The sequence below is a fragment of the Pantherophis guttatus genome, chromosome 6 (genome assembly GCF_059756535.1).
Source record: "Pantherophis guttatus breed Tessera chromosome 6, ASM5975653v1, whole genome shotgun sequence".
NCBI lineage: Eukaryota > Metazoa > Chordata > Lepidosauria > Squamata > Colubridae > Pantherophis > Pantherophis guttatus.
The window spans coordinates 97,444,013-97,457,669 of record NC_142068.1 but is presented as its reverse complement, the minus strand read 5'-3'; the positions used below and the strand labels follow the sequence as shown (position 1 = coordinate 97,457,669).

General features: G+C 44.1%; 1 protein-coding gene across 3 annotated transcripts in view; it reads left to right on the top strand.

Moving 5' to 3' along the window:
- The window catches only part of RHOBTB1 (Rho related BTB domain containing 1), a 29,632-nt gene extending 19,886 nt beyond the window's left edge, over positions 1–9,746 (top strand). For all 3 annotated transcript variants that reach the window (XM_034435319.3, XM_087871938.1, XM_034435320.3), the window contains exons 7-10: positions 4,426–4,576; positions 5,177–5,265; positions 6,156–6,261; positions 6,858–9,746. In XM_034435319.3, coding sequence (XP_034291210.2) covers positions 4,426–4,576; positions 5,177–5,265; positions 6,156–6,261; positions 6,858–7,027 — 516 coding nt within the window. In that variant the 3' untranslated portion in view covers positions 7,028–9,746. The remainder of the gene's footprint in view (positions 1–4,425; positions 4,577–5,176; positions 5,266–6,155; positions 6,262–6,857) is intronic.
- The last annotated feature ends 3,911 nt before the right edge of the window (positions 9,747–13,657 follow it).

Sequence of the window (13,657 nt, the reverse complement as noted above, 5' to 3'; positions counted from 1 at the left end):
CACATAAATATAATGAGCTCCTTCTAATTTATTTATTGTTCTGAAATTCTGCAGCAATAACTCAGGCATTTGTGCTCAGTCTCTGTAACAGGCAGCAAAAAAGAAAGAAAAAAAAAGGGGGGGGGAGGCAGGAAATCTCTTTACCGTCTTTACCCTCCTCTAGTGGCAACTTTACATGTTCTCCCTGGCTTTGTATGTCTTATAAAGCGGTTGTCATGGATACTTGGTTCTAGTAGAATGTTCTTTGAGAAGTTGCATGGGTAATGCAAGAACTTTGTGCGGAGGTCATCTCCACCAGAGGAGAAACCCTGGAGAAGAAGAGTTTGGCCTCAAAGCACACGTAACTCAGGGACTTTGTGATTGCTTTGTGATCTCATCCAAGATCTGAGCCTGCTCTGTTTTTCCACAATCAGCCATGAAGCATTTGTTGTGATGAGGACATATGGTTCTTTTGTAGGAGAAGATCTAGTTGTCTCAACAGAACAGAAGCAATGAGCTACGGGACGTTGAAGAATAAGTCCAGTCTTGATGAACTGAATTGACCTTTGTCAATACTTTCTCTTGTTGGACTTTAACCTGTCCTTCTCGGTTTAATTTAGGAGGGAAGATGGGCAGTAAGGATGGGTAATCTTGAAAACCTGATGCATTGATGTGTTTTGAGGGAGCTTCTGCTCTTGCTTCATTCTGTTCTCCTCTATTCCTCAGCATAAGCACTGATTCTTTGGAGAACATGACTTTCAAAGTGAAAAGAACATTGGAGAATTATTGAAAGCAGTTGTCCTAGGAAAGGTAATACTGAGAAGGGCTGAAAAATAATCAGCATCCCAGAAAGCATCTCTGAATTATTTTTAGCTCCATGGTGTTTATATTAAGGGCAGAAAATTGCTAACGCAGAGCCCCAAAATGAAGAGTCCTTGACCTTGTGTGCACATTGTGCCTACATATTCTTCATCATTATCCAGCTTAGTCCCCTTTCTTGCAGGGACATTTGGCACAGATCCCTAATGTGTAGATATATGGTATGTGCGTCTGTGCACACATGACAAACAAAGGAAGGCTCTTTTCATTGTTCATTTTGGGGACTTTGTGATTACCTCTCATCCAAGATCTGACCCTGCTCTGTTTTTTCACAATCGGCCATGCTTATGCTTCTGGTTCACAATCAGCTTATGCTTCTGTTTGCAGAAATCAGCAGTGGGGGGGGGGGGGCTCAGTTATGCCACTTGGACACCTCTATGGGCACTTCTCAAGAGCTCCAGGGTTTTATTTAAATTGCTGTAGGGTCAGTGGATGAGAACTTAGGGAGCTAAGGGACCAGGGTTCCACTTTTCCAAGGCACAAATGACATATTGGCAGGGGGCTTCCATGCTGAAGGGAACTCATGGGTGACTTGCCCATCTTTACAATGATTTTGTTGTCCTGCCTGAAGCTGCAGCTTTCTAATAAAATGTATTGTGAGTGATGGAAGCCAGAGTTTTGCTGCTCATAGTTTAGCTATCAAGTTGGGAGAATTAGGAAGATAAGTTAGAACTGAGTCACAAATTGAGCTCTGAGCCAGCCAAATCTCACAAAAATGAGAAGAAGGCATAGGAATGCAAACCATCAAGGATAGCAGTTTAGCATTTAGCAAAACCGAATTACTAAGAGAGTTTTGTTGTTCAGCTGCCTCCTGTGGTGGATTTTCTTCTTCCGTGAAACCTCAAGTTCCATCACTTGCTTTCAAGCATTGCTTCCTTTGCTGTTGAAGAGCTGCAGGAAGGCCACCATTTTCCAAAGAGGTTGCTCAGCTGATGTGTTTTGATGAGACGACTTATCTGTGCTTTAGGCAAAGCTGGGAGCATTTGGCATAGAATGACCAGGTATCTGAGGCAGATGTCCAGAGTTCCTTCTCTCCTTCTCCTCTGAGAACTGTTTCAGCCAAGGTTTGCCTCTAGCACAGCCATTTTATTTTGGCATCATGAGAGCATCTCAGATTTTGAAATGTATCTATCAGCTCCCACCAGACTGGGTGCTTTAGTGTAGAGCTTTTCATAGACAACCTTCATCTATTCTGTCTATAGAAGCTCAGCCTCCTTGAAGTTCAGGTCAACTCTGTCTACTGCATGGACATAACCGTGTCGTTTTCTTAGCAATCATATAGAACAGGGGTATCAAATTTGTGTCGTCATGGTGGCATCATGTGACATATTGGAACTTTTTTCTCCTTCGCTAAACTGGGTGTGGCCATCGCCAGCACATGACACATCCGGCCCGCAGCTGCGAGTTTGACAGCCCTGATATAAAACATAGAATAACAGAGTTGGAAGGGACCATGGAGGTCTTCTAGTCCAACCCCCTGCTCGAGCAGGAGACCTTATACCATTTCAGAGAAATGATTGTCTAGTCTCTTTTTGAAAGCCTCCAGTGATGGAGCACCTAAAACGTCTGAAGGCAAGCTGTTCCATTGGTTGATTGCCCTCATCATTAGGAAATTTCTCCTTAGTTCTAGATTGCTTCCCTCCTTGGTTAATTTCCATCCATTGTTTCTTGCCTTGCCTTCTGGTGTTTTGGAAAATAGATTGATTCCCTTCATCTTTTTAGGAGCCCCTCAAATATTGCAACACTGCTATTATGTCACCCCTAGTCCTTCTTTTCATTAGACTAGATATACCTAATTCCTGCAACTGTTTTTCATATGTTTTAACCTCCAACCCCAAGTCATCTTTGTTGCTCTTCTCTTCATTCTTTCCAGAGTCTCTCAACATCTTTTTTATATTGTGGTGACCAGAACTGGATGCAGTATTCCAAGTGTGGTCTTACTAAGGCTTTGTAAAGTGGTACTAGAACTTCATGTGAACCTGATTCTATCCTTCTGTTAATGCAGCCTAGGACTGCACTGGTTTTTTTGGCAGCTGCTGCACACTGTTGGCTCATATTTAAATTATTGTCCACCAGGACTCCATGATCCCTCTCACAATTACTGGCATTAAGCCAAGTTTCACCTAGCCTGTACATATACAGTTGGTTTTGGAAATGGCTTTCCATTTGCCATTTGCAAATTTACCATTTACAAATTTGCCATTTACAAATTAAAATTTACAAATTTTACATTTGTAAATGGTACAACATCTGGGATGTCCAGTTTAGAACTGTAGGTTTTCCTATGGTCTCTAGAAAATGATTTCACCATAGAGAACACAGAGAGGGTAAGATGTAGGCTAATGTCTTGGATTTCATCTTGTAAGATGAAATCCTGATTAATGCATTGCCTTGATAAAGCAAATTTTTTGAAGAAGACGAAGATGACTCAATGAAGCAATATATGGCTGAATTGCTGCCAAGATACTTTGCAAGGCCAAAGAACCAATTTTACTCCAACCACATGAAAGCAGAATTGTATGTAGAAGAAAGATAGCGAAAAGGCTGTATTAATTTAATATAAGGCTCCTCCTGATGGGATGGTAGATTTTTCATTCTAATAATTGTAGATTTGGTAGTAGAACAAGCTGCCTTTGGTGATAATGCATTCCATCAAAAGTGAGATTCATTAATGAGAATCAGGACTTTGAGCAATGGCTTAGTAAATCATCTAAATAGCAAGTGTGCTGTAGCACAAATTTACAATGGGAACTGTTTCTACAGCTCCAACCTTAAGCTTCAGAACATGTTTGTATGTGTGAGTGTGTGTGTACAAATTCCATAAGAAGAGCTGTTACTCACGAGGGAGCATCATAGCATTCGGTCAGGGGTGCTTGTATTTTGGTGGTGTCCAATCTTAATGGAGATTTTAATCCTGTGTAGTTTCCCATAGACCTAAGTCAATGTGCTGCATGTCTGAGATGAGATATTTTTAAGAATAATAGAATAGAATATAATTTTTTATTGGCCAAGTATGATTGGACACACAAGGAATTTGTCTTGGTGCAAATGCTCTCACTGTACATACATACTGATTTAATTAGCTCTGAAGGTGGATACGGTATATTTCCAAGTTTATGGGGAGCCTCGATCTGCACCTTCCCTCCCAGAATGAAGATTGAGCCCAGTTTTCAGAGGCTGGAAAGCCACAGGTTTTGTCCTCTTCTGTCCTCCCCTTTTCTTAGTTTGGGAGTAGGCTGACCCTTCCCTTGCAATAAGGAGCCTCCTGTAGGGGAAGGAGTGGCAGAATTTGGGGGCAGCATTAAAAGAAGGATTAGCCTAGAATCTCTACGTAGCCACAAACAAACTAAGTCTTAGTCCTTGAGCAAGTCCGCTTGTGGCTACCAAGAGTTTGGAGGCTGATCCCTCTTTTAACTCCGTCCCCAGGTTCTGCCACTCCTTCCCTTCCCCCCACCCTCTTTTTCTAGACATCTTTCAACCTAGGTGAAAAATAGCACAACCTTCTTTCTCCTGGACTGGATTATTTCTCGCTCTGAACATTTAAAAATGCCTTCCCCAACATTTCAGGTTGTTCTCCCCAACATCACTAAGACTTCCATGCAAGCTGTTCTGGATTACCTGTACACCAAGCAACTGTCCTGCAGCCAGGATTTGGACCCCCTTGAATTAATTGCCCTGGCCAACCGATTCTGCCTGCCCCACTTGGCCGCACTGGCAGGTGAGCCTCTCCAGCCTTTTCACCCTCCCTCCTCCCTGCCAGACATCCGGGAGGGATCAGCTTTTGGCCGCTTTGTTTTCTGAAATGCAATCTACATTTCCAATGAGGGAAACATCATGTTCCCTCCATCCGATCTCTCTGTGCTGAATTAATTGAGCCCCCACCCCCCAGAAACGTGTGTGCCTGCTTAAGAGACCAAAAAGCAAATAACAGGCTGCAGTTCATAATGCCCTTTAGGCAGCCTGATTATTCTTAATTGAAAGAGTGTGAATATTAAAGTTTCCATTGTAAATCTCTACTTTGAGAGCCTAATAACATCTTAAGCAATTGAGTTTAAGCAAATCTTGCAGAAAGAAGGAGCCCAAGACCCATTTATTACTCCAGCCTGACTTTGTTAATTATTGTGTTAGTGTTCTTGGAATTAACTATCCTAATAGCTACCCCTCCACTCCCCTAGCCTCAAAGAGAAAGGGCTGGGTGAGAGAGCAGCAGCAGACACGGCAAAGGCTGGGTGGGGAAAGGCAGGGGAAGGAGGGCCACCTGTGACCTATAGGAGTGATTTCACAAGTGCAGCTCATGTCAGCTTCTCTTCCTCAACAGAGCAACACACGGTACAGGCACTCACCAGAACAGCCATGAGCGGTGTATGCATAGATGGAGAAGTGTTGTGTGTTTTGGAAATAGCCCAGGTTGGTGTCACTCTATTGAAAATGCTTTTCATGCTTGCAACATTGTAAAAAATGTGTACAGGTAGTCCTCGACTTAAAACCATTCGTTTACAACAAGATTCAAAAAAGTGATTTATGAGTGGTAAGTCGAGGACTATCTGGACTTTCTTTTGGTGAAGCATTTGTGGATGGAGAGTTACTGTATTCTTCCCCATGGATGAAAAAGGAGATTCCTTTTTCTTCAACATTACGTTTGGGATAAGAATCGCAAATGGGCTGGGGATGTATAAGAGATGGCCCCAGTAGTTTTTGTGCTTCTCATCCTGCTGTTCCTCTTGAAAAGCTGAGAATACAACTTCTCACCACCTGAAAACCCCCCTTTTTAAATCTGCCCTTAAGGAGATGACATGTGTCTTTGAGGGAGAGGAAGATCAGCAGGCAGAATGAGAGCAGATTCCAGCTTTCCCACAGTGGGAGATGGGAAAAAAGAAGAGAGCCTGGTCTACAAGAAACAGCCTTCGAGATCAGCCTGGTTGGGATGACTATGAGCAGTGGAGGTTTCAGGACCAAATAACAAGTGGCTGGGGGATGTTTTCCTAGGGCAGGGGTCCCCAAACTTGGCAGCTTTAAGACTTGGGGACTTCAACTCCCAGAATTCTGCACGGTGACCCCCCCCCTTTTGGCCTATCAGTTTTCTACTGCCAATATCTCCCTGCTTCCCCTGAGAGTAACCTCTGTCTTCCCAGAAAGTGTCCCTTAGGACCACCCACTGGGCTATCAGGATGGTTTGAGGACCAGTCCCTGCTCCAGTGACATGTCCAGCCTGACTGACTGCTTCCCAAGAGCCCCCCCAGATGGCTCAGCCCCTGGAGATGTTCTCTTGCCTTGACTCCCCTCTGTTTCTTTTCCAGTTCCACAATGCTAAGCAGCTGGCAGCTTGGTGCTTGCATTACATCTGCACTAACTATAACAGTGTTTGTTCGAAGTTCCGAAAGGAAATTAAAATGAAATCTCCTGGTAAGAGATTCATCGCCTTTTCACAATATTTATATCTGCATTTGAAGTCCACCTGTAGATATTTATATGGTCTGCTGCTTATTTTAACATAACTTATAAGACCTTTTTTTAATAGCTGCAGAATCACTGAAATTTAAGAATACATAATATTCAGCTGCAGAAATGACCCCTCCCCCCCCCAGTTCCTATTCTGCCTTTGGGATGCTTCAATATCAAACATTTTGATGATCTTTTCTGTAGATTAGGATGGTCCATTTTGAGTTATGGCAGTCTAGCATTTTGTGTCTTTCATAAATGAACTGACTGAGTTTTCCATTTGAGAATATCCTAAAGTAGACACAGAGAGCTACGTCCTCCACCACGAATAAGAAATCCCAGATGTTCTCATCCCCATCCTATAACAACTTGAAACTTGGTGGAGTTTTGAAAAGAGACCCCCCCTCCCCCCGGAATCAGCACAAGATTTCAGATTCTGCATTCCATGATTTTGCGTGGTGGATAACACATTCCCTAGTTTTTCAAGAAAATAGACAAGTTTCTAAGACTTCGCTGGTTCAAGATATTGTTAAATTTATGGGGTATCGTTTATTCACCAGATAATCAGGAATATTTTGAAAAGCACCGTTGGCCTCCTATTTGGTACCTGAAAGAGGAAGACCATTTCCAGCGGGTTAAGAAGGAGCGAGAGAAGGAAGAACTGGCCCTCAATAAACATCATTCAAAGAGGAAGTGGTGCTTCTGGAGTTCCTCAACGGTGGTTGCCTGAGCCGAGAGAAGCCCAACCCATCTTGGCTCAGCTGGGAAAAAGTTAGTTTCTAGCATTGCTTCTGAGCACAGGTGGACTCAGTGGGACACGCAAAGACTTTTCTCCCCTTCATTTCCATGGGTCTCTCCCCAGACCAAGGGCTTAGCAGACTGGGCCGAAGAGACCCAAAGGCACCCCTTGTATTCCATCTGAATTCAGGGATTACCAAAGGTTAGGAAGCACAAGTTCACCTCAGGAGTGTGAATCTCTTTCTTAGACCCTCACTCTGCCATTTTAATAAGCTAAAACTGGCACACGCACCCTTTTATACTCAATAACAAGAAATTCAGCATCAGTGTTTTGATCTCTGAAGTGAGCCTATTTTTATACTGAGTGTTTCTGTGTGGGGTCCGTAGGGGAAGGTCTTTAAATAATATGTCTGTGACATTTCCTCTCTCGAAGATTGCAAAATTACCCAATCATCTCTGTTTCTTTTCACCACCCTTCGGTCACCATAGTGCTGAAAACAAAGCCATGGCTTTAAAATCTCCCTGAAATTGCTAACCTAGCAACACGTCCAATTTTGCCAGGTGAATGATGTTTTTCCTTCCCCCAAGGACTGCATTTGTAACAATTAAATCCTTGTTTCGTTTATCTGAAAAAAAAATGAGATCCATTAACAACAGAAGTCATTAGGATTGTAATTGTCAATCAGCCAAAGAACACAAAGTGTACAATTCTTTCAGCTAGGTGATCAAATATGTATGTTGAATGTTTGGCCTGCTAGGACAGGAGGCAACTGCCATGTGTAATTCTCTCCTTTTTATCTAGTTCAGGAGTGAAATTAAGGAAAATATCTTTTTCTCTTTCAAATCCAATGGCAGGAACACTCTTTGCTAATTTGGGTGAGTTTCTTCAGAACTGTCTGGGTCTTTTCTTTGGAGAAAGTTCTGCATAATATTCTTTGGTTCATTATACATATTCACACGTGAAGGGCTCCTTAAATGAAATGACTTCTTCCATTTTTATTATTCTACAAAAGAGCAACCATCCACCTGTGTTTCAATAGGGTCACCCTGGCCCAAATAATCCCATTTTTGAAATGACAGCTTCTTAACTAAGCTGTCTGAGTAACTTGTTGCTTCTAAAAATGCTGGGAAATCTTTCCTCTAAATCCCTGACATTTTGGTAAATATCTTTTGCTAAAGCCATATAGATAGACATCAGATTTCCAGCATTTTGAGGCAACTTATATTAGCACTGTTTTTAAAAATACTTTAGGAACAAATGTGCTACCTCCTGGAACAGAACAGTGGGGGCTAGACTGGAAGACCTGAAGTTGTTTTGGCTAGTCCTCGACTATTGGCTATAACCATTCGCTTAGTGACCATTCAAAAGTACGATGGACCCCCCCCTCCAAAAAAGGCACTTAGAGCCAGTTCCAAAGTTCCAATGCCCCCCCTCCCCTCAGTCAGGGGACTTTTCAGATGCTCAGCAAACAGTCACACATATGACTGCTGTCACATGGCCACAATTTACAATGTTTGCCAGAAGCCAGTGTTTACTTCCAGTTTCCGTCAAAAGGCATCCTGAGTAAACAATGAATTTGCTTAATGACCATGGTGTTTGCTTAGCAACTGCGATGTTCACTTTGCAACCGTGGCATTCACTTAACCATCACTGCAAAAAAGGAAATAAAAGCTGGTCCAGTCACATAGTCATCCACTTTATGACTGTCACAATTTATGACTGTAATTATCAGGGTCAATTACTGTCATAAATCGAAGACTTCCTATCTCCCCTTCAGGCAGAGGTGAACCTGGGCTGCTCACCCGCTACCAGACAAGGAGATTGTGGGGAGTCAGTGTGACCCTCCCATCTGTATTCTCTCAGTTCTTTAGAGGGATATAAATAAAGTTCCTTCTTCAAAGCCTGCTCCATTTACCTCCATATTTACAGGTAAAGCAGGTGAACACATAGGTCATTCCCCATTAGGGAGGCAGATTTCTCAACTTTTGAGCCAACTTGGGAAGGAAACTCCTTCTCTTTCCTGCTGAATCAGGAAACCTTCTCTACCTTCCCTTCAGGGCCCAGAAGCGGAGACAACCGACTCTGCTTCAGGCACCAAGAGAGACTTAGAAATATCTCCACTGTATACATTAAATAATCCATATTTTCAAAAACTCACTGTTCTGTTTGTTACAAAGGGCTGGGAAGGCAAAGGGTATTTGCACGTACCTGTCATGCTTGGTCAAGGATCACAAGAGGAAAAGCAGAGCAAGCCGAGGGAAAATCTGTGACTCAGATTTCATCCCTTTGGCTCCCAAGAGCAAGAGCGATGGACGCAAAGGGAGTTTTATGCATGTGGAGGAGAGCCTAAGGCTGCTTATGGCATCCTTCTGGAGTCCAGTTTAGCAACCACCTCTGGACAGGGGAGCTGTGGGCTCAGCTCCTTACCTGTCCCCTGAATTGAGGCAGCCTATAGCAAAATGTTTGCACCCTGTGTGTTGTATAAACATCGCTGCTGTGCTTGGCAAGATCAACGGTACTCTTGACACAGGGAGAGGAGTCAATGAACCAGGGCTATTTGCAATAACCGATGGTTGAACTACTTAAGAGCTTCTGGAACCAAATGGCTGGTTCATTTGGTTTAATTCTGCCTGTGGCCTTTAAGCTTGGTGGGAGACTTACTTTTGTTTCTATTTTGGGAAAAGCATCTCAATAAAATGGTTTAGCTATACCACCTTTCCTCTCCTCATTTTAAAGAATGTGTTAAAAGCAATTCATGCTTCTTTCCAGAATATTTCTCAAACTGTTTTCCCACGACCCAACTGGGTCACATGGACATGTATGATTGCAAGGTTTACGAAGACATGGAACCGGAGTATAGTTTTCATCCCAGGGATGTAAGGCACACCTGAAAGGTCACATTTGCTGCCTTGTGTTTGTTGCACAAGCACAAGCGGAATGGGACTTTTAGGCTCCTACCTTTGGCCGTGTCTGCTTCGCCTCCAGGGTTCCTCCTCTGCGCATTGTCCACCAGCTTTTCTCCCCGGCACATGGGCCACGGCCCCTCTGTCCCAGTCCCTTTGCCACGGCCCATTCGTCGAAGTACAGTTCGTGTTGGGCGTTTGGGCACACAGGACAATTCGCCACCAGCCAATCGACTGGCTGCCAATGCTGGCAACCAGAAGTCACAGCACGATCGATGCAGGGACTGGGTTAGGGTTAGGGTTACCCACCCCCCACTCTTCTCTTCCCGTTTGGTGTCAGAGAGGCACAATCAGGTACAGAGGAGCTCCCACCCCTCCCCTTCCTTCTCCTAACAAGCGCCTGAGACCATTTAGCTGCATCACCTCTTCCAAAGCCTCCCAGCCCCTGCATCAATCGTGCTGTGACTTCTGATTGCCAGCATTGCCAGCCAGCTGATTGGCTGGTGGCGAATTGTCCCATGCGCCCAAACGCCCAACACGAACTGTTCTTCAACGAATGAGCAAAGAGACTGGGACAGAGGGGCCATGGCCCATGTGCCGGGGTGAAAGAATGGGGGCGGGCCAGCTGAAGAGAAAAGCTGTTGGATAATGCACGGAGGCGGAACCCTGGAAGAGAAGCAGGCACGGCCAAAGGTAGGAGCCTAAAAGTCCTAGATCCTGTCCTAAGTGTTCTGACCTAGGCTTCCTTAGAAAGTAAACAGCACAAACTTAGTCCCGGCAAACCTCTTTAATTCATATGGCTGTAAATTACTTTCATTTACAGTCCGCAAGGCTTGATAAACAGTCTTTCAGAGGAGTGGTTGCAAACACTCACCTTATCTCCCTTGGAATGCTGCCAGAGAACTAATTGTCAAATGCAGGGCAGTGCCAAACTTAGCACAGAGTCAAACAGAGCTTTTCCAGAGCTTTTACTGACCAGATGAACTAATTGCTTCCTGCAAAAGCTCACATCTCGTTCACTTCTTTTATGTCTTATGGGAGGGGCCAATCATCTCCAAGCCTTACTCCCAAGTCGACCCTGTTTCCTTAATTGTTCCTGTCTCCTGGCAGCTCTGCGCATGTGCACATTGGGAACAGGCTCCCGCTGTTCTTCTGCCTCGCTGATCACTCTGGAGGCAACAAAAAACTACCAGATGGCCTTGGCCCCCTCTCTGCCTCTGACTCAGAGCCATTGTCGGAGCCTTCCCCAGACTCCAGGACTGGCCCACATTCCTCCCCAACCTCCTCACTGTCCGAATGTGCTGCCACAACACTAAGCCACACAGAGCACTTCAGGTGCAGGAGGTCCTGGTGCCCTTTTGGACAGCTCAGAGCCCTTCCTTCCCCCCCCACTAATTACAATGCAGCTCTGGGAGCACAGTGCCTTTAAGTCCTCCTTAAGAACAAATCAACTTTGAAGATTTGAACTGGGAGATGTTTAAAAAGTTCTGCTGCTGTTTCTTACCCCTACATTTTGCAGGAGTTTGAAGTGGCCATGTGAACGTTTTTTCTGATTGACCAACCCAAAAAAGAAAAGGAATTAAGAAAACTAAGACCATGGCATCCAGCCCTCTCAATTCCTGGCAAATAGATGGGGAAGAAATAGAGGTAGTGACAGATTTTATTTTCCTGGGCTCCAAGATCACTGCAGATGGGGACTGAAGCCAAGAAATTAAAAGACACTTGCTCCTGGGGAGGAAAGCTATGGCAAATCTAGACAGCATCCTAAAAAGCAGAGACCTCACCCTGAGAATAAAAGTGCGTATAGTCAAGGCTATGGTTTTCCCAGTTGCAATGTATGGCTATGAAAGTTGGACCATAAGAAAGGCTGAGCATCAAAGAATGGAGGCCGTTGAACTCTGGTGCTGGAGAAGACTCCTGCGAGTCCCTTGGACTGCAAGGCGATCAAACCGGTCAGTCCTTGAGGAGATCAACCCTGACGGCTCTTTAGAAGGCCAGATCCTGAAGAGGAAACTCAAATACTTTGGCCACCTAATGAGAAGGAAGGACTCCCTGGAGAAGAGCCTAATGCTGGGAACGATTGAGGGCAAAAGAAGAATGGGACGGCAGAGAACGAGGTGGCTGGATGGAGGTGGCTGGAAGCAGTCAGCGTGAGCTTAAATGGACTCCAGAGGATGGTAGAAGGCAGGAAGGCCTGGAGGAATGTTGTCCATGAGGTTGTGATGGGTCGGACACGACTTCGCAACTAAGAACAACAAACCTAAAAAAGTGTTTTGTTTGTATACATTCATGTGTGAGAGATATTTTTCTCCACAGATCACAAGACGGTTCTAAAGGAGAGACTCTACATGTTTAGGATGGTTTGAGACAAAGAAGCTCTGATAATCCATCCCAGCTCTAGGCGGTTAACGTAGCAAGTAAAAGATTTAGAAGGCGGTCTTGTCTTTTGGACAAGTTTTAATTGTCACAGCCAGAGGTCACCAGTTGGTTATTGCCACACGTTAAGATGTGGATGACAAATAAAACTATAGACTTTTCTTCTGAGCAGACACTAGAAGCTTACCTATATCTTACCTATATTGGATTAAAATTCCTCCATTTAAGTTTGTTCAGAAATTCTGAACATTTTGTGGTAATTCATGGCCAGCTGGAAGCACAATATTTTCCGTATCACACTTCTAATTAAGGGGAAAAGCAGAGACGCACCACCTGCAGAATTTTCCCACCTGCATTAAGTGCAAATGAATTGTATCCACATATGTTGAAAAGTGTTGCAGTTTTCGCACTTGGCCAAAGATGGGAAACTGTGAGCAGGAGTGGAAAAACAGCCTTTTCTTATTCTTGTTTCTTGAGCTCAAGATGGTCTGCAGTTGAGAAAAGGAACACAGTTTCCTTCACAGGTCAAGTGAACCCAGAAATCTGCTTGCGTTGTTGAAGAAGAAAGCAGAAGATGCTGCCTGAAACATGCAGCACTTTTCACTCTAACAGTGCAAAACATTAGATAAATATGACATCGATAGATTTGGCAATTTTGATGAACACTCCTTCTTCCACAAAGACAATCATCTTCTAATCTACCAGCTACTCCCAGGAAGCAAAACCCAGGATGAGAGAAGGGAGAAAAGGGTTTTAAACAGTTTGCCGTCTTTTAAACAATCATTTTTAAGTGTAGTAATTCTGCACCATTGAACTCACATAAAAGTGCATGCTGCAAGCTATTCCAGGGTGATTCAGCTCCATCCTGCAGCCGATCTCCTACCACACCTTGATTATGTAGATGATTGCAGAGATTGTGTATTGTGCTGACATCTTGTGGCTCAAGAGGAAATGGCACACTGACAAGTCGGTTTGTTGAGTCATGGATGCAGCAGCCACCATTTCTCACTTGAATGGGTTACATTTACGATGACCTCATTTCCTCCTCTGCTACAGAACACGATAAAGCGGGCTCGATAAACAGAGCTCTTTCGGTTGAATGTCTGCCTGTCAAGTGTGACAATCTTGAGTTTCCGTGGCTTGAGAATCTCAGGAAGCAGCTGGTAACCGAAATCTCAAGTTTCACAGGAGAAACAGATATTCAACAGAAGGTTCAACAATGGTCTGCTGCAACTTCTACTGCTGCCCTTCAAGATGAGGTAATGATTGCTTCCCCAATCTACTGGTGGTCTAGAGCAGTGTTTCTCAACCTTGGTAGCTTGAAGATGGGTGGACTTCAACT